Source organism: Mytilus californianus, unplaced genomic scaffold (genome assembly GCF_021869535.1).
Source record: "Mytilus californianus isolate M0D057914Y unplaced genomic scaffold, xbMytCali1.0.p SCAF_1, whole genome shotgun sequence".
In the NCBI taxonomy this organism is placed as follows: domain Eukaryota; kingdom Metazoa; phylum Mollusca; class Bivalvia; order Mytilida; family Mytilidae; genus Mytilus; species Mytilus californianus.
Window position 1 is genome coordinate 135,320,218 of NW_026262581.1, and position 22,522 is coordinate 135,342,739.

The window sequence follows — 22,522 nt, forward strand, 5'->3', positions numbered from 1 at the left end:
ATTTTTTATGTTTTAGGGAGAAGAAGAAGACGAGATAACGCTAGTTTGATTATTGAAAAAATGCCCAGGAGCTTCGACTAGCAAGACAATATCTTATCCTTTTTACCCACTAAGACAAGCATATCATCAAGTCAGATAACGGAATCTAATCTGAGCCAAGTAAAAAAAATGTAATCTGTTAAAAGTTTGTGGGGAAGGGAGACAAAACAATAGGGCATTTTTGGTTGGAAGATCCCATATTGAATTTAAAGAGAAACAAAACATTCCATTTCAATTTTGGTGAAAAAGCAATGTGTTTGAGATTTTGTGGGGCGTATAAGTCGGTTAACATGCAGTGACCAAAGCACATTGTACTGCGTAAAAAAAGGGGGAAAGGAGCAAAATAAGATACGAAATAATTCAAAATAATGATTGTTTTGTTTAAAAATATATGTTTATAGTAGATTTTTTTATACAATTATTGATAATTACTTTTTCTAATCTATCAATGCAACAGCAAATTTTTATTAATGTGTTTATTTTTGATGCATCATTCTGTATCCATATTTTTGTTTTTCTGTTCAATTCTTCCAAAATAATGTCGCTCCTTCCACTTTTGACTCGTTACCAGAAACACTGTAAGACTCATTTTTTTCATTGAACTTCTCTCGTCGTTAGGTTATTGCATTCGGAGAAATGATTCTCTTTTTAAGTCTTTTTATACATGTAGCAGAATTATTTAATTTAGTTGTTTCGTCTGACCCCAGCCCTGAATACATGGACGCAAAGCAGTAAGTATATACTACCTCTGCCATAAATCTATAGTTTAGATTTTTTTACAAAAGAAAATCAAGAATAAAACCTATCTACAGAAGGAGGCGACGCATTGTTTGGGTCTTAAATATACACCAATGTCAGTTCAAAACCATTAACAAAATATGCGTCCGATTATCTTTTCTAGATATCTCTTCATTAGGAATGTTCAATGTCTAATATATTATAGCCAAAGATGAAATCAAACATTACGTATTGAAAATAATATCTTCTTTTTGAATAGTTTTAGTTATATATTCTTTAATATATTATTGATACTTTTAATGCCTGTTGCATTCATGTATGATGTATGTGCTTTTGTTTTTTTTTAAACCAACACATATTCACCAAATCAACAAAGGCTATTCCTATAAAAGGCGAACTTGGCCTTTGTCATAATAATTTTGTAGTGTCCTAGTCGTCCAGGAATATTAGGAAACCACCTGTGTTGCCATAGAAAATAAAGATTTTTTTTGTGTTCTTTTATATCATAACAACAAGAAAATTAAAATATGTTTGACGTTGAACATTGCTTATGCAGACAGATAAAAAAAAAGCACTTCGGATACACAAATTTATATAAAAAAAGTTATTTGCATTGTCTCTATGATAAAACTTTGTTTTCCCATAATTCTGCAATTCACCTAACGACAATATAAAATTACAGAGATAGTAGAAATCTAAATCATCATGTATCATTATTTTGTTGTTATGAGTCCTACGTTATTTGGTTGAATAATTTGTGGCATGATCGTTATCTTTTCTGTAATGTTTGTAAATAAGGAAGTAAAAAACTCCATAGAGCATTCTGAACGGAAGGTATTGTCTATTATCCTTGAGAATGCAAAGTACCAAATGATGGCAACATAGCCGATAATGCTATTTTTAGGAATTATTTTTTTAAAAGGTGCTTTCAATAAACTCTTTAAGGAAAAACTACCGGTCTCTAATAGGAGCGCGAAATCTACTATATAAGTGATTTTTTCTTGTGTTGTTTTTGGTTATACAAAGCCATGTCGCAGAAAATTTCCTAAAGTATTGATAAAAATAAAAAAAATGCTTTCCTAAAGAAAATATGCAAATGATATAACAACCAATCGCAGAAAACCTATGTGTTATCTCTAGGTCATATTCCCTTTAAAAATGTCTGCGCCCGTGTAACTTAATTAAGTACTTTATAGCATTGAAGCCAACATTTAAAGAAGTCCATCGCAATGTACCATTGTCCGATCTATATGATGGTCAACTTCTATGAGGTCTGAAATATGATTTAGTATCTTAAATAGCACATGTTGGTAAAACCTTAAAGCATCCATGCATTTATACTTTTGAAAAAATGAGGCGAAATATACTGTAGGGATATTCAAACGCATAAGTCGAAAATAATCTGACAACGCCATGACAAAAGAAAGAAAAAGACAAAAAGAAGTATACAAAACACAACATAGAAAACTAAAGACTGAGCAACACGAACTCCACCATAGACCAGTGGTGATCTCAAGTGCTCCAGAAGGGTAAGCAGATCATGCTCCAAATGTGACAACCGTCGTGTTGCTCATACAAGTACAAACTCAGTGCAAGTCTAATTCGGAAGGTCACATTCGTGAAAAAGGAGATAGGATTGCTGTTCCGACAATTGGAACATATCCGTCGTCATCCGTGAAACAGCTTATTCCATAACAGTCAACCAAAACTAAAAATAAAATTCGAACTGCTTATATAGGAATAAGAAGATGTTGTTTGAGTGCCAATGAGACAACTCTCCATTTAAGTCACAATGTGTAAAAAGTAAACAATTGTAGGTCAAAGTACGGCCTTTAACATGGAGTCTTGGCTCACCCCGAACTGCAAGCTATAAAGGGCCCCAAAATGACTAGTGTAAAACAATTTAAAAAGGAAAACCAACGGTCTATTCTATATAAAAAACGTGAAACGAGAAACACTTATGAACCACATCAACAAACGACAACGACTGAACAACAGGTTCCTGACTTAGGACAGGTACAAACGAATGCAGCGGGTTTAAACGTTTAAACAGACACCAACCTTCACCCTAACCTGAAATAGTAGTGTAACATTACAACATAGAAAGGCAAACTATAAAATATCAATTGAAATTGCTTAACTCAATCAAAAAGACATATTAACAAAAACAAGTAAACATACACTGAACGAATAATTTTGATCTATGACACAATATAATATAGTTCACAAATAAATTCATTTTAGTTGGACTTTTATAAATTTTGTTAAAGTTAAAGTTTCTGTCGCTTTGGGTATATATATATATCTTTTCAATTAAATTATATGTATGCACAAGTCAGACGGAAGATACCAAATAGATAGGCAAAAAATAAGTCGAAAACTAACTGACAATGCCATGGCAAAAAAAGAAAAAAAAAGACAAACAACAGTCTACAAACACAACATAGAAAACTGAAGACTTAGCGACAAGAATCCCCAATTACCGGGGTGATCTCCGGTGCTCCAGAAAGGTAATCAGATTCTGCTCCACATGTGAAACTCCTATAAAATAAATCGGTAAGTTATATTAAATGATTGTGCATCATACAATAGCTGATTGGAAATATCTATTACCCAGGTGTATTTTCTAATCCTTAAAACTTAGATTTTGAAATTCTTTACAAAAAAGGATATATAAGACTGATTCTGGTGTTAACAACACAGACATTAAAACATTAAAAAGCACAAAGAACAAAACTTAAAACTAAAGCAAGAGGAGGATTGAGAACCCTTTAAAAAAATTAAAGGTGGTATCTGGTTCGGCAGGAGGGTATGATAAACCTGCTCTACATGTGGCACCCGTCGTGTTGACAAAACCCGGTGATATGTCTAATTCGTTAAGTTTCACTAGAAATGTTTTAAATTTTCAGATCGTTATTATAGTTTGGTTTTTGGTCTCACCGACATTTCATTACTCATAGAAAAAAGAAACAGATTGAACTCCATTTTCAAACAGATTTATATGAACACGGATTTTCGAAACAAAGTTCATCTGTTATGACTGTTGATGTCGTCGAATGTCCTGATCTTAAGATTTACCTGTATAAATGAAAAACACAAATTTGCACAATTTTTATTTACGTGTATGATTTGGTTTTCTTTTTCTCTTCTTTATATTATATGTATCAGACATTTCTAATGGTATTGTTCGTTTGAACTTGTTTATCATAACAATTTCATGTTGCCCCTTGTTGGACCACTTATTTAGAATCACGTATATTTCATATTATGTTATTTAAGAATAGGAGACCCAAACTTAAAAGCCTAGTCGGAGCAAAACTTAATATTTCCGTTTCATCTGATTGTTTCTCCCGTACATGTACAAAAATTATGAGTATTTTGAAGAATTGTTGGAGAATGAGCTGTTTACCATTTCCGGAGATTTGAATTGTGTGCGGTTCTTGTAGATCACTGCTTATTTGTATGCTTAGTTTTCTATTGATTTCTTTTTAAAAAATCAAAAATACACAAATGAGAGAAGAAAAAAAACATCTAGGTCAACTAACTGTCTTCAACAATATTTTCACCATGACAAGCTCTAAACCGTTGATGATAAATTGATCTTATCGCTATTGTGTGTATTTTTCCTTTGATTTTTTTTTGTTTTTTGTGATACTTTTTAATATCATGCTACTCGCCTGAGATAGCAAATTATCGCTAGAAACTAAGAGCGCACGAGCCGTTGTCAATGTAAATATTAACGATGTCATAGTCTTTCAAACTCGAAGATGTTTTCAGCCTCATCTCAAATCAGGGCTATCGCCCTTCAATGAGATTGCACCTGAGAAACATTCTCTCTTTGAAAAAAACATCGATAATTTATAATTATGCATTCAAAGATTCGAGGAGGGCCTCGGTGGCCGAGTGGTCTAAGTAGTTACTACTGTAATCACTAGCCAGTCAACACTGAGGTTGTGAGTTCGAACCCCGCTCGTGCGGGTGCACTCGACTCCAATCTTAATTGACTAGGATTGTCAGTTTTCCTATCGAAGGTCGGTGGTTTTCTCCGGGCACTCCGGCTTCCTCCACCAATAAAAACTGGCCGCCACGAAATAGCACAAAAGCGGTGCTTAAAAGTGGCGTTAAAACACCAAAAATCAAAATCAAATCAAAGATTCGACATCAACACGAAATTTTTAAAACAAAGATTATTATATGACATAAGTCAACCCCTGATAATGACGTTCGGAATTCCGATTTTGGACAGGCATGGGAACATGCGGCAATGCACTACATTTTTTGTATCATATCTAATCACTCGCCCGAGGAATTGCCTGTAGCTTTCTATCTCCCTCTGCAATTATTTTGTTTATCTTATCGTATTGATTTTTTCTTTTGCATACATTTCTTTTAAGGAAGCTTAGTGTCTTCTTACTTTAATGTGTGTTATTTGACAGTGGCAAAATTTTCTTTTAGCTAATTGGACCTCAGATTTTGATACTCTGTAAATACTTTACTTCGTTTTGAATGCGCGTAATCAAGATGAAGGTTTCTATGCGAATCTTAAGAAATGTCACCATCAGGAATAGGACATAATTGGTTAATCAACATATAAGGCAACGATTCTTGTATCTTAAAATATAAGACCATAAAAACATGTCGCTTGTGATGTTGATGGTGACCTTAATATTTGTGTTATGTCGACTTTTGTCGTTCTTCTTTATAACTCTGTTGAAAACGTTTTGATGTTTGGAGCACACACCTGTTTATAATGTCCGTATGAATTAATAAATTAATTATTGTGAAAAAATATTTAAATAAAAATTTAGCCCTCTTAATTTTCGTAGCGTGAATTTGAAATCGAGACACCATGATGCATGTTGGAAAATCATCTCTCGCCAAATAAACATCCGAAAAGTCATATCCTTACTCGTTCGCTATAATTTAACTTTGAATGCTGTTTTTATCGATTCTAGCATTGCATTTGTTATCAATAATTTATATGCGTTTTTGTTTTTCTTTGTTGACATATTTGTTTGTTTTTATAGTGATTAAGATTAAAACACAATGTTGACTATTGCACCCCTATTTTGAGCTGCCTATTTTTGACTTTTTTACCTATTATGTCTGTTTGATTTGTTCACACATCGTTGTCAATATAATGGAATTTTATGCGACTGTCATACAAGTGAGAGGTTTAGCTAGCTATAAGACCAGGTTTAATCCACCATTTTCTACATAAGAAAATGTTTGTACCAAGTCAGGCATATGACAGTTGTTATCCATTCGTTTGATGAGTTTGAGCTTTTGATTTTGCCATTTGATTAGGGACTTTCCGTTTTCAATTTTCCTCGGAGTTCGGTATTTTTGTTATTTGACTTTTGGAAACAATACAAAACTATGTATTTCTGCATAATTAGGAACACTAGTGGTTCTACATCCTGTCAAAATTTATATTTTGGCGTTATACAAGGTTACCGTAGTGTTTTCTCATCCTGTTTATAACGTCCTTACTTTTTTCACTGGATGTGTATTGATTACTATTGTAGTCTGGGAAACATGATTTATTGATTAGTTTTACTTGGCTTTGAACTAGTTTCTAGTAACTGCGAGTACTCTTAGAGCGGTGCTTTATGTCTTTAGTCTATTTCTTAGTTATTTTTATGGTTGATGTCGATCAGATGAGTCATGCCGTTTTTAACTGATGTTTTCATTTTGTTCTAATAACGTATTGTTACACCACTGTCCAATGTTAGAGAAGGGTTGGACTCTTGCAAACAAGTTAAACCCCGCTAGATTTGGTTTGTGCTTGTCCAAAGCCAGGCGCATGCAATTTTGCGGATGTCTTTTGCCTCTGTTAATCATAATTTTTTTTCATTTATTGCTTTGTTTATAAATCAGGCCTTTTATAGTTGACTATACGGTATTGATTTTCCTCATAATCATACGGGGACCTACAATTGGTGATATTTACGTTATTTGAATTCTGCTGGATAGTTGGCTTGTTTGTAATTAGACTGCGTCTTTTTATTTTATAGCTAAATATAACAAAGGAATACTTTACGCTCGTGCCTGTACACATAATACAAACTTCCTTAACGGGATGTTCTCCTTTCACTAAAAATGCTTTAACAAAGTAAGTATGAAAAACTATTGAAATCGACACCACATAGCTTTTACGATTACCACCACGAATTGGTTGATTAATACGATGTGTCTGTGTATAAGTTCACTAGCGACATTTTTTGCGGTCTTAGATCTTTAAATACAAGAGATGTCTTCTAAGATAAAAACAAAAAACAACAAAAAAAAACTAACCGATAGTGTCTTATTCTTGATTGAGAAGATTTTTATGCATACATAGCAGTAGACGCTTACTCTGTCGACGCATCCGGCGTAGCTCCGTTTCGTGTTCATGTGATTTCAGATTATGAAGCATTTAGAGCAAATCTGATGTAGGTAAACATGTTCATTAGGTCAAGTTCTATCAGCCCTAAAATTTTCAGATGAATCTAACAACCCATTGTTGGGTTGCTGCCACTAAATTGGTAATTATAAGGAAATTTTGCAGTTTTTGGTTATTATCTTGAATATTATAAACAGCAAAAAAGTTCAGCAAAGTAAGATCTTCAAATAAGTTTAATGAGCAAAATTGTCAATTGACCCCTTAAGGAGTTATTGCCCTTTAAAGATTTTTTTCACAATTTGTTCGTCTAGTTTGCTTACTTTAAAAAATCTTCTCCTGAAACTGCTGAATCAGTTTCAGCCAAACTTGGGAGTATTTAGTATAAATTTTGTATTTTATTTCCTTGTAATTCAAGAAACATAGCCACTATGGCTAAAATGGAACATAAGGGTAAAATGCATTTTTTTGCTTTTGAAGAAAATATGACAGATACAAAGACCATTTACAGCCGATTTCAATGAGTGTGTAGGCAAAGGTAATATCTTTGGTTAGCTTGCTTACTAGCTGAACCGTGAAGTCATTGTAAGGTTTAGGTAAACTACCCTCCTTTAAGAGTTGACTAGTCCGACAGAAAACCAACCTATCTGTCTGTAGGACTGGCTACTTCGAATGAAGGGTAGTATACCTTACCTAACAATGACTTCACGGTTCAGCTAGCAAGCAAGCTAACCAAAGATATTACCTTTAGCTACACACTCATTGAAATCAGCTGTAAATGGAATTTTTAAGCCACTCATTGACATATATTGAAAAGAACAAATAATCATTGATGAAAGATTTAACCAAAAAATTACAGGTGATCGATTCAGGCTCTTAAGAGCCTCTTGTTTAGAGTTAAAATTTAAAGACAGTCTGAGACTAAGTTTTTTTGACATAGACTGAAATAAAACTTCGACAGAGGCTAATTTTCAAGACCATGAAATAGCATCTAAAAATTTCAATTTGCACAAAACAAGTGTATTTAATGTATTTAGGGACGCAGCAATCCTTCATTCAGTCATCAGCCTTTCGGCTGTTTTCTGTTGTTTGGTTGGATTGTTGTCTCTTTGACACATTCCCCATTTCTGAAAAAAATCTAATATCTAAAAATGGGGAAGGAGGTACTAACCCTTTGAAGAAATTTCATGCTTCAATGCTCAAAATTGTTCAGAATTTAATACCATCTTTCTTTTAGTTTTTGATAAATATAATTTTGAAAAAAAAGATTTTTTTTCAAAAAAAAGGGGGGGCAATGCCCAGGGAGAAAAGTTTCATTCTCTACCAACATATCTCTATCAATAATATATTCTCATTTATAATTACTAAATTTGTGTCAGAAATGCACATATAAATGGAATGCTTTAGCTTTTTAAGTTCAAAATGTTTGATTATTCATCTGTTTGGCAATCTGAATTTTGGTGAAAATTGACAATTTTTGACTAAAATTATTTTTTTAAAGAAAAAAAAAACACACGACTTTCTTTTTATTTTATGAATATATAGAATGTTGTCTTTCAAAATTTGTCAATGAAATGTCATGGTATTGTTGGTCTTGGTAGATAAACACATTTAAAATTTAGGAGTTTTTGAAATTTTTCATTTTCGAATTTTAACACATATTTAAATGGTTGCTATGGAAACAAACTATTTGGTAAATTCAAAATTTTAACGTTTTTGAATAGTTTGGGGTTTTGTTTATTAACAATGTAAAAACCCTTACTGTTTTTATTGATTAACTAAATTTCCATGGGACTTTAAATTCCCTTATTTTAAATTTTCAAAAGGGTCTTTTTTCACATATTCAGGCAAAATGTTGTTTTGATGTTTACCATGGCTACGGGCAATATACAGGGAAAATAAAGACAGAATTTTACTTATCTACCAAAGTTCTTATGATATAGGGCCAAAAAAAAATACTGCTGTGACATGTCATGAATCACCCTCTGCATGATTTTTACAAAGACAGGTACTTAACGCAAACTAGTTGCCTTAAAACTTGACTCAGCGGTACTAACGTGAAGGGGTTAAAGCATTTATATTCGTTTTTTTATATGTTATTACTGTCATACCCTACATAACTGTAAACAATATTGTGTCTATCATTATCAAGTATTTCGACAAGAAACTGAGAATTTTAAATTGACGTCATTTTCATAAAAATGATAAACTATACTGACTAATCTGTCACATAGAAACTCTTCCTAAAACATTCATATCTTCGTTTTTCAACCTTTAACCTCAAACAAGGTAACTGCGCCATTTAATTTCATGCTACGACCGTGCCATACATTACCGTAAACATTGGTCCATGATTTAGCCTGTAAGTAGGGCTGTCCTTTCAAGTTAAAAATCTACCTGTTTTGTCACTCATCTATAACAAAACTGAATAGTTTCAATTGAAATTATTATAAATAATAAAAACAAGTTGAGGTTATACAAATAACATGTTGAGTCCCGGAAGAACAATATCGAACAAATTCCTTGTCGCTGTTAACATTGTTTGAACAATCATAATTTAAATTGTGGAAATAAGTACTTGATTTTCAAAAAACATGTAAGTGTTTAATTAAAATATGTAGACAAAATAGTAACCAATCAACAGAAATATGATGTTGCTATCTGTCAGCATAGCTCTTGACCGACTCTTGTCCGTCAAAATCATGTACTGATTGATATCAATGAACTTCAAAACATACTCATACCGTATCTCTGTATTTTTAGATTGGGCTATTGTTTTTTTAGTTATATTTTGGTTCTTCAGCATAGTTTGTGCAATTTCTTTTTCGTGTTTATAAATCAAATATAACATGAGGGATATAAGATTAGAAAGCCTAGACATTCTTTTGATTGCAACCATAGGTAAAATATTACAAATTGAACAAATTCGTTCGATGGGAAAATGATCTTTTATAATTCAAGAGAAATCAACACCAAGTTAAGCATATATATATACATAACTAAACGAGATCTTTTATCCCCCTTTCTTCTCTCCTGGTACCAGTAATTCTACTCAAATGGTGAGATATTTGCCTTTCACTTATACATTATACATTCATATATTTTCCAATGCTTTAGTTACTTGTTGTAAAAATTGTGTATTAACGTTCAGCTTTGATACCATTAATCATTTGTATATTTTACAAAATCATAATTACATAAGGTAAAGTGCACTCGTATTAGTCACAATTCTATAATGTTTGTGTTATTCGATATTTCTTAAAAGAATACTGTCAACTCATGTGAGCTAAACATATGTTTTTTTCTTTGTCAGTGGTGTTGATGATATGATCGTGATAAGAAATGAAATCAGTACTTGTTCTAAGTATAACTCAGGTAAGAATATTTCACCGTAGTTTAGCACATACTTACAACTTCTCGTCCAATCAAATTGCTTATATTTGCCTTCTAATTTTCATAGTACATACTTTTCCCGTGTACTAAGTAACTACACATGAATGACCACAAGGGTAAGATTTCATTGTATCATAATGAAGATATTTAAATCAAAAATTACCGCTGGCTGTTTTGAAATAAAATGCTGTGTTCCAAATTAAATTAAATAGTTTGTAATTAGTTTTCACGTTGATTTTTAAATATCCTGCTATTAAAATCTTTGGATCTAAAAAATGTTTTTGATAATTGCTATTTCTTTCATTTAAATAAAGGGTAATACATATGGTTCTTTATTCCTTGATTAGAGTACAACGATATCTTAAAATTATGATAATGTAATAATGTATCATCCATGCAATTACTTTGTACACAAAAAAGTGTGTACTATGAAACCTTGTGAAGGGAAATTAAAGCAACTTGGTGATAATTTTTTAAACTTTCTTAAGGAAGGTGATCTATTTCGTCATGAATTGATTGATTTATTGATTATCGGTTGCTTAATTTCCAGTGGCAAATATTTCATGCATGTTCAGGACGATGTCATGAATTGAAAAATTGTGATTATGTCTGAAGATAATGTGCCAATTATATATATAAACATATTCTGATAAATCTTTTAGTTTTTACTTTGAAATAATAAAAAAAAACAAAAAAACACACAAAACCTATAATCTCTGATCTATTGATAGTTGCTTTTTAATGCCTATCTGCTAGACTATATCTATGGGGACAAACTATCTATATGTTTCAAATTTATTGTAGCTTTAGTTTTTAGTGAAATTAAGAAATGTTTTCAAAACATGTAAAGCTTCCACTGCAATTTAATTATTGCCTTCTTTTGGTCAATTTATTTGGTCATCTTACCATGTAAGAAGAACATGTATAGTGAAACACCACTTTATATCAATATACATACTTACACCAGCAGCTACCATCTTTTCATTCTGGAGTCAAGGGCCTTTTGAAATCACATATTTTACAATGATACTAGTGAGTAGATTTACAAAACTTCGTTAATGAGCTCCGTTTTACATACACCTGTGATACAAGTAGTCAGCCAAAATAAACTATCAATAGACCAATTAAAAGATTACTCGAGTTGTAAATATGTGCTAAATTGGATAGTCTATGAAAAGGTATATACTATGAAATTAAGAGCTCGGGGCAAGCCCCTCGCTCTAAATTTCATAGTATATACCTTTTTATAGACTAACCTAGACATATTGTATTCTTTCCTATGACAGGTCGGGTACACTACCTTATACAGGTATGCATAATTTAGCATACTAATGTTCCCGCCAATATAATAGTTTGTTTACATAATACTTAAAATGTTTTACCTGGGTAATTGACCATTCCGGTGAATGACGGTTGACTTCTAGTACTACGTGTTTACAATTCTCGGATAACACGTGTTTTTACTGACATACAACGGAATTTTTAACAGATTTCTGAAAAAAAAACATGTCATCTTTCTTTTTCTTCTTATGTGGTTACATTTAAGGCTCATTTAAATAAAGTATTAGTTCTCTGCTCAGATTGACGAATAATTGTTTCTGTCCTATGAAAATAATGTTCGAAACACTTGGACCCTAGTCACTAGTACTATTGATAAATAAACAAAGATTTTAAAAAGTTCGTTCACAAGACAACAAACAAACGATACAAAAACTAAAAATCTTATTAGTTGCACTTGCATTCAGATTTTTAAACGGGAAAATCCGGAACTTTTCAGTTCTTCGTAAAATAGGGGAAGCGAATATTCAATAATTGTAAAATATATTCAAAAATCTTTTTCTTTGGCACAGAATATATTGTATTATATTAAGCCTGCTTCTGTCATTGCGAAGGTCAATAAATCTCTATAAAGGGCACTTTGTAAAAAACAAAAACAAAAAACACCTTCATAGATTATCAGAAAATGTTTTCTGGTGTTACAACAGGCAATGAAAGTTGCACTATCATTGTAAATACTTTTTGTCTCAGTAATTGTTTTATTAGTGTATGAGAATATTATTCAATTCATCAATCCTAAGTTATTGGGTTTTTTCTACTTCTGGAGTCACAACATATTTACAAAGTCCAGCTGTGAGATGAATAACAACAATGAAAGCGCAATTCTTTGTCTATTTTTTTCCTTTTGTACGTAGTAATTTTCCCTTACTTTTTCTGTATATACACGTTTACGAGTGTATGGTGTACTTTTAAATGTTTTTAACTTAAAATTGAAAGAGGTGTGGCATATATGTCAATGAGACAGCAACTAAACGACAAAAATATCCAAACGACAACTGGAGTGCAGCATTAAGTCTTTAACAATAACCAGGTGTCCCAGTCTATCTATATAAAAAAATTATTGAAAATACTGAATTCGACTAATTTTAATGTAATTACTTAAATAACATGTCAAGTCTAAAAGTCAACACAACCAGTGTAGAAAGACTCGGTGTTTATTATGAACATCATGGTGCTTCGTAGCCAGTTTTGCTCGATATCAAGTTTTATAAATTCTCTTTGCATTATGAAAGACATACGCTGTAAAGTATACAGGATAAAAAAATTCCATTGGCAAATAGTATCATGTAATCCTTTAGTACTTTAATAATTAGTTTGAAAGAGTTCAATTGAAATTACTGTTCAATGGACACTTCTTTATCAATTTCATGCGGAATGAATGCAACTGTTACAGTGCATAACATAAACAAAATGTATTCTTTGACAAGTCGCATGCTGAAGCTTGTGAGCAACACTTTTAACATCTGAGCATGCGAATGAAGATTATGTTATTTACATTTCATATATTACAGTAGATGAACAAAAAATCAAATATGAGATTTCTAGAAACAATACAAAATAACCCCTTTTTAACCTTTTCCACATGTTATTAAGTGATAGTAAACTCGTAATAGCCCACATAGCATTGTGGTTCATTGTGTCGATTTCAACTAACATCTGATTTTAGTATATAACAAATATAATTGTAAATGCAAACTGGTTTCAATTTCAATATGATAATTCAAATATAACTCGGATTTTATAATATCCTATTTCAATATGGCATGCGTATGAACAGGTATTATATATTCAAAACTGAGATTACGTATACATTTTCTAGTGCGGTCATGACTTTTACTTTTACCACAAAATCATTGAGAATATAAAAATAAGAATATGTGGTATGATTGCCACTGAGACAACTATCAATGCGAAGCATGTTTAAAAACGACTGTACTGTATTGAAACTGTTACAGAAAATCAAAAGGATCCCAATATGCATTGGCTCCTTAAATTACATGAGGAAACTGATATATCTCCTTTTTATATCTGTATCCCGTATATTTTAAAATACAATAATTTTTTCATATTTGAATTGTTGAAATAACTTTGAAAGTCTAAGATTAGCTACGATCATTATGCAGTTCAGTCTTTCACAGTTGACTGACATTAAAACATAAAAAAAGTTTTATCTTAACATGACAAGCAATGATTACTTGTTTAAATATTTTCAGTCAGAACTAAAAGTGCCCCTTTTTATCGCATATTGCAGATAGGTTTTTTACTGTTACAATTTGAGGAAACAATGGTTTTCCGTTGTTCAAATCTCATAAACTTTAATCAATTAAGAAGAGACAAATAAAGGTAACATACAGAACTGAGGGAATCGAATGAACCCCGAAAAATGCGAGACCGGATGTGTCGACAGGGTAAACATTTCATTAAAAGAATGCATCACCACCCATGAGAATTCACACTCAGAAAAATATATCACAGTCGGGAATAGGACACGATCGGTAAAATTACAGATCAGATGACAATATTGGTATCTAAAGATCTAAGGCCACAACATCATGTCGCTATTGAGTAAAGACACTTCATAAGGGAACGACCATTTAACTTCAAGGGGGATTATGGTTTTTTCCTGAAACAATATTCTGATCCCCAATTTGATGAGAAAATATACTGTGGTCAAGCAGATGACAAACAAACAATTTCTGATTCAGACAAAAACCATACCCCCTCCCCCCTTGAAGTTAAATGGTTGCTCCATTACTCTGTTTGTACAGCTTTTACGTAAGGAACACACCCCTGTCAACGGAGTCCGTAAGTGGGAACGTCACCTGGCGTAACGTATTAATTGAGATATGTCCAACGTAAATTGTAATCATTGTCTTTTTGTAGCACAGCTGATAGAATTTATTGTAATTGTCTCCTTTTAAAGATTAGCATTAGGAATTATGACATACGAAACGACCTTGCATTTTTGTTAGTTAATTTTTCTTTCCATAATGGTAGTGTTACGCGCCTTTTTAATGGATAACTCATCATATATGCCAGGATTAAGATTTTGAAGGCCAGACGCACGTTTTGTCTAAATCGACTCGAATCAAAGATTAAAAAGTCCAAATAAAGTACGAAGTTGAAGAACATTGAGGACCAAAAATTCCAAATTTACAATACTATCAAGTTTGTACGAAAGTAAAAAGATTTCATAGATTTGTAAAGCTTTATCCAAATAAAGTGATGAGTCTTCTCGATTGTATCTGGCATGCACTTTGGTATCTATTTTACAGATATTATAATTATAAATTCTTTGAACTGATTTTTATTCAATCTCATATAACAATCAGAACTTTCAATGTGTTCCGTTAAATTTTTTGTCGCTCGTGTGAAATCTTTAAAGATCCCACAATGATTCGTCTTCAGTGACATTTCATCATCCAATCAAAAGTTTCAGTATTTTAAACTATGGAATATAAAAATATTATCGGTTCCACCGTGTAGCATTACCATCGAATAAAGGCACCCCGAAGCAAAGAAACAATGATAGCAAAAAGTACCTATTCTAATCTCCGTACAGTAAACAACAATTCACCGTACAGTTTCCGCTTCTCTGTGTAAAAGAATGTTTTTTTCGAAATTCAGTGTTGTTCAATCTTAAATATGATAAACCTGTGGTTTACGAAAACGTCACATTTTTTGTTGACGAGGTACCACCCTGTCAGATTCTGACGATTTAAAGAGAGAGAAAGCCAATTAAGGATCATAATCAGCCCTAAATAGTAGCTACATTATTAGGAATCAATATCACAAAACTTTACTTGTCAGAAAAACTTAGAATATAATGAAAATAAGAAAAAAATGACCTTACCTGACTTCACATTTGTTTTTTCCACCGCTTAGGTGGTACCTATATCCGGTGGTAATGCTACACAGTGGAGTAACCCATGCTAAGCCATCATCGTTAAATGCACTGACGTAAGTTGTATTTAATGAATATTACAGATTCTTTTAGTGGATATGTTGCAGTCATTAGCAATCATGCATGTTTGTCCAGAAAGAGCTCTATGGAGAAGGAGGGCAGAAGTGTTTTGTGCAAATAAAACGCAATATCATTGTTTATTCGATACATTTCACAGACAATATAGTGAATACTGTTTATCTTCAAAACCATACAAATCAGGTAAGCATTTAACGTTAATAATCTTTGAATATGGAAATCGGGAATTAAAAAAAAACTTTGTCCAATTTGATTTAAAGCTATATTCATAAAAGTACTTAATTTGTTTGCAATTTATTTTCTGATCAATTAAAAAGGTTAAAGTGTCAATTATTGACTTTAACCGCAGAACACAACTAGTTTGAACAGATTTTTTGGAACTTTTCAGCATACACATCTGATTCACACATCCTTTAGAATCGGTAATTTCATGAAAAACCCTATGCCCGGTTTCGATTGCTGATGCAGTGTTGTATTTGTAATTCAAAAAGAGGTTAAGTAAAGAATATGGCAGTAGCAGTAATTTCATTCTGATTAACACACACACGACATTGTTTGGGAATAAGTCTGTGGGAACAAAAACAAATTTGTAATTGGGATACGAAAAGTTTTAAGCAACCGCACAGATAGAACCCATTGTTTGGCAAAAATATCTACAGTGTTCATTTGAATGTAATTACCGATATTCATTTATATGTGGATGAATAATGACGGTTTTTTCTCCTCAGAACTTTGGCTAACATATTTTGCAGAGTAGTTAGATGACAATGTTAATGTCAATTGTTCAGAATACGTACGTTTAGTATTTATCACATTGAAACAATATTATATCCACTTCTTCGGTATAAAATTTATACACGGTAACTTATAAAATAGTTTGCATTAACTTTCGGTGTCATATAAAAGGTAATGTTACCTTATTCCACAAACATATCGTATCTAGGTCTCTTGAGTGAAAATAGGAAGAAAATTATCAACTTCCTGTTAACAGATATCAACTTCACAAGATAGTTAATTTTACACTCATTCTGAAAATATAGGAATGGAAGGCACTTTTCCCTGAAGTAAATGTAAAGACGAACTGCATTCAGTTTGCTCAAGGTTGACAGTTTTCCAGGTCAGATGCAATACTTCTTAACATTAAACGAAAGACTTAATGACTTTATCATGCGTCCGTTTCAAAATAAATAACGTTTATAAGATGTCATAGAATCACTTCCAACCAAATGTTCAATATCTTCATCTCAACATCCCGAAAACTTTAAAGTAAAGCGTTTACCTTTTTACCTTTTACTCTTTCGGAGCAGATGCGACAACAAGCAAAAGACAACACTTAGAACATGATCTCAACTTTTTACCTTGATTTAAATTTCCAAATTTAGACTTAAAGTTTTCTCATTAAAATATCAAATACAATATTTAAAAAAATATATTGTTGGTTGCAGAGCTGACGCGATTTTTCTTTTTTAAACCATATTGTTCTGTGACTATTGTCAGAAAAATGTTAGGTTAAACATTTTTAATATCATATACCAAATATCTTATGCATTAAGGTACAGTATTCGACAATCGATTGATACAATAACAATTGACTTTAAAACATCGATTGATACGATTGATCACGATTGATAACCAGTTTTCAACTCTATCAACTAACTAAAAAGTACAAACCCTAGATCGTTATAATAGATACAATAGAATATACAATATCATCTTAATCAACTCAATAAGAGATTGATTACTAAATATCAACTCAATCAACTTAATAAAAACATACAACCACTTGATCGTTGCCAATGGAAGGCTTGGGCTAAGTGTAATCCAAAAAGACTTGTTCCTTTGTCAACATAGGTGGAAATAATTATTGTAAAACGGTTTTCATAAAATTTTACTTGAAAATATTATACTTAGTACGCGTTTTTTGCAAGGACAGCCTTCAACACATAGCCTTGGCTCACACCGAACAGCAAGCTATAAAGGGCCCTAAAAGAACCAGTGTGAAACAACTTAAACCAATCTTATCTATATACAAAATGAGAAACGTGTTGCTACTTGCAGCAAATTTCTTTACGTCACGCTGTAAAGCAAAACTTAACGGCAATCTTTGGCGCCATCTTGACACAGGATTGACGATTTTAAAATAAGTTTTAATATTACAGTATATGTATTTACTTAGTAAATCAAATAGTTTGTTTAATTTTTGGTGAGCCCTATGCACAGAATTATTTCTATTTTAATTGCAGAGGTCCTACAAAATACCATCTTTATGAAGTCTATTTGTCAAAAGCAAAGACGTACATTTATGAGAACTACGTACGCCTTTATTGTAGTTTTTGAATATGTTTATCTTTCCCTGGTTAACAGCTAAACTTAGTTCTTAAGGACTTAAATTACACAAACAGATAAAGTTGTTTATTTATTAATGTAAAATAGAGATAAATTCAAAGTGCAATAATAAAAATCATTTTCTTGTTATATAACCGTACAATTTTACAGTTTTTAAATCAATGAATACCTAATCTGTATCTAGAATATCTAATGGCAGATGGATAAAATGTATACTCTTTATCTTCATAATACATAACTTATAAACCAATACTGTTGAAAATATAGATTTTAGCAAAGTCCCCGAAATGCTGATTAAGAAACAATTCCTTCATGTCATGCTCTATGCTCATTTTAACATGGATATAGGCAATATATTTGACGATATTATACACAACAATTGATTGATACTACAGCAGTAGTCAATTGATTTGAATTGACTATACAATAGATAGTAATTTTTGCAAACTGTCTTTGCAATCGATTGTCGTTTACTGTACCTATGTCATCTTATGATCATGTTGCAAAAAAAAACAAAAAAAAACGAAACAGCAAAAAAAAAAAAACCCCAAAAAAACCAAAAAAAAAACTAACAGATTGCGGAAAAAGATAGATTGCTATTCAAATTTGTTGATATTTAAAAAGACAGAAATAGTTGCTTCCCGTATGAAGTGGCATTTCAGTTGAAATTAGACATTAAATTTTAAGTTTATGGTAGTTTCATATGGGAAAAAGTGAGATAATAAAGTTACTTTCGGTGTCAGATAATTGTTTACTTAAAGGACATTAGCTGTCAAATTCATGATCACCGATTTGAATCACATTTTCATATTTGATGTAAATCATACTAAAACGTGTATCCAAATTAAAAAAAATCTAAAATAAACAATTTACAATGCATAGGCTCGATAATATGAATCAGCATTAAATGTGTATTTTTAGCCTAGACGCCATCTAATTAACCATCGAGGTGACCTCCGAAGACTGCCGACGGTCATAGAACCCTATATAGGCATAAATGCAGATATAAATAGAAAGAGAACTCGTGCAATTGGATTTTTCTAGGTCTATTTGATTTCATATTATAGGATAAAAATGTATGTTAATTATCTTTTATACCTGTATAAGAATGATTTTTTTGTGGATCGAATCAGTCAATCAAATAGTTTACCCTAGTTTCACTTTCATGTTGACATTCTTTTCCTTTTAATAACTGAACACGTCTAATCATGCGAAATCCTTCTCTAGCTAAGGGGTTAAATTGGAGGTCACATGAACACGTATTCAATCAGTTCGAATTATTCACTTGCAAGTGAATAATTCAACAGCGATGTTTCTCAGCTTATTTTGACAAAATTGAAGCAAACTGGCTGCTAAAAGCGAATTATTATTTCACTATTTCACTTTCATTAATGATTGAACAAAACAAATCATATTTTTTTTATATCTCGTAGCTAATGCCCCTTTAACATCGATTCCCACAATAGATTTCTCTGTATTTTCACTTGATTGGTTGATTAATTGCTGCTTACTTAACGTCCAGTGTCAATTGCTGTATGCATAATGGGGAAATATTTCCACTTGAAATAAGGGAGATTATAACAACTTCCTGTTAAAGAAAAGGACACTTCCGGTGTCATATAAAAAGAGAGGAGAAGGATACCAACGGGACATTCAAACTCATAAGTCGAAAATAAACTGACAACGCCATGGCTAAAAAAGAAAAAAAAAACAAACAGACAAATAACAGTACACAGAACAACATAGGAAACCAAAGACTAAACATCACGAACCCAACCAAGAGCTGAATTCATACTGATTCTACAAATGTAGGTTTCTAGATACTTTTCTTTGCAATAAGGGAGATAAAGCACATGCAGCTGACCTTACACACAATGCTATATTGCTGGGTCATCTAAGTTCTCAACGAAACTGCTTTCTAAATTATTTACATCAGTTTTATCAGCATTAAAGCCTAGCTTCAAAGCCACTGTGAAACTAACTCTCAGGAAAGCGTGAATCAAATGCGGATATATATACTAAAACATTTGTCAGTGCAATAACAAAAAAGGCTGCTAGTAGTCCTTTGTTAATTTATGTTGATCATTGTCATTTTACTTAGTTTCTTCTGTTACCTATTCTAACATCCGACTCGGCCTTCTTTTAAACTGAGTTTTACTGTGGGTATTGCTGTGTGTTTTTTTTATCTTACATAGTCTAGATGTAAAGGGCGAGAGTTGAGATCTCACACATATGTTTAATCCCGCCTCATTTTTGCGCCTGTCCCAAGTCATGGACCTCTTGCCTTTGTAAGTCTTGTATGTTTTTCTTTTAATTTTGGTTCATTTATATGTGTCGGAGTTAAGTGTGCATCTATTTTCGCTGAACTAGTACACATTTTTGTTTAGGGGTCAGCTGAAGATTTTCTCGCTGTGTTGAAAACCCATTGGTGGCCTTCGGCTGTTTTCTGATCTTTGGTCGGGTTGTTGTCTCTTTGACTCATTCCCCGTTTCCATTCTCAATTTTATGGAATACATACAACCTAAGTCTCTTTCCTCTTGCAATAGTTTAAAAACATTTGACTTTTCTACCCTTTACATGTATTTCCCATTCTAACTAAATGAAAAATTATAAAGAATTGTTCATGCTTTATTTCATTAAAACATGGCCAACGTAGAAACAAGTATCTTGTCTGAAGGAGGGATAACTCGTACATTGGTAAAATCACTCTGATTCAAACAAAAAATTCTCTGAAACCGACATTATCAAGATGCTTGATATCTTGATTTACAAATTATGTGTTACGTGTGGAGGATGTGTTTTCAACAACCAATCGGCATTCCAATGGAAACAAACTGTGCTCCCTTTCTTGTCGACTTCTTCCCTTATTCATATGAGACTGATTTCATACAGGAGCTTATCAGAAAGAACGAAAGGAGCTAGCATTATCCTCTCACTAAATAATTATGACTTTGGTGTTTATGGCGAACACATCTATCGCATCGAACTTGAAATAAAAGATACAATATATACGTTTACGTCTACCTCATATCTTGACTTCCATCTAAAAATTGGCAATTAGGGTCGGTTGATAACAAAACTTTACAACAAAAGATATGCATTCCAATTGTGAATTTTTCCTTTGTATGAAGCATCATTCCAGCAGCGCCTGCATATGCGAATATTTCTCCCAGTTGATACTATGTTCCAGACCTTGCATTTCCTATCATGATTTCTTTGATAGAGGGTTGCTGCTAACAAGTAAGCTATTAAATCAAGAGTTCCAAGAGGTGAAGTTGAAACCCTACTTCGAAAATTTTACAGACGCCATCATTAGTTGGGTGACCTTTATGGATATCTGTCCCGTTCTTTGATGGTATTCATGTTGCTCATGTTGTGTTTTGTATACTGTTGTTTGTCATTGGGTCGTTTTTCGCTTTTTGCCATTGCATTGTCAATTTGTTTTCGACTTATGAGATTGAATTTCCCTTCGGTATCTTTCGCCTCTCATTGGATGTTAGAAATGTACTGATTGATTCTCTAGTCTTGGATAAATGAACTTTTCATTAGTTGTCATTGGCTTTGAACTGCTTACAATAACTGCAAGTACTCTTATATTTGTACTGTGTGTCTTTAGTGTTGTTTTTTTTGTTTTGTGCTTTGTATCGTTCTGATAAGTTCAGCCCTTTTCAAATGATTTGTATAGTTTGTCCGTATAGTGTGCTGTTACACCACTGTCCCAGGTTAAGGGAGGGTTGATCGGCTGCAAAATTGCTTAATCCTATCTCATTCTGTATGTGCCTGTTTTAAGTCAGGAGTTGTCGGTTGTTGCTGTATTTCATATTTGTTTTTCGTTTATTGTTTTGTACATATATCAGACTGTTTTTTTTTCTTGTTTGAATTGTTCATATTGGTCATTTCGGGGTATTCTATAGTTTTCTATGTGTTTGGGATTTGCTTATTGTTGAAGGCCGTATGGTGACATATAGTTGCTAACTTGTATGTCTTTTGGTCTTTAGTAGAGTGTTTTGTGGAGACTAAAAAAAAAAAAAAAAAAACGATCAGAGAAACACAAAATATTTCTTGATGAGAAATTTAGACAGGGAACAAGTTTTGTCGTTTTTAATGTATGGCCATTGTGTGGTCTGTTTGGTTGGACTTATGCTTTTTGATGCGGCCGTTGGACACCAACACATAGTATATATAGGAATTGCCGATCTAGACTTATAGTGGTAGATATCTTTCTCGAAATCGCTTGTAAAAAGATAAATCATACATCATTCTATTTTTTAAAATTTATTTACAATTATGTACCTTTTATTCAC

General features: G+C 32.3%; 1 protein-coding gene across 1 annotated transcript in view; it reads left to right on the forward strand.

Moving 5' to 3' along the window:
• Positions 1–9,627: 9,627 nt before the first annotated feature.
• LOC127735651 (uncharacterized) overlaps positions 9,628–22,522 on the forward strand; it is a 77,877-nt gene continuing 64,982 nt past the window's right edge. The window contains exons 1-3 of the mRNA XM_052245896.1: positions 9,628–9,755; positions 10,473–10,534; positions 15,878–16,055. Coding sequence (XP_052101856.1) covers positions 10,502–10,534; positions 15,878–16,055 — 211 coding nt within the window. The 5' untranslated portion in view covers positions 9,628–9,755; positions 10,473–10,501. The remainder of the gene's footprint in view (positions 9,756–10,472; positions 10,535–15,877; positions 16,056–22,522) is intronic.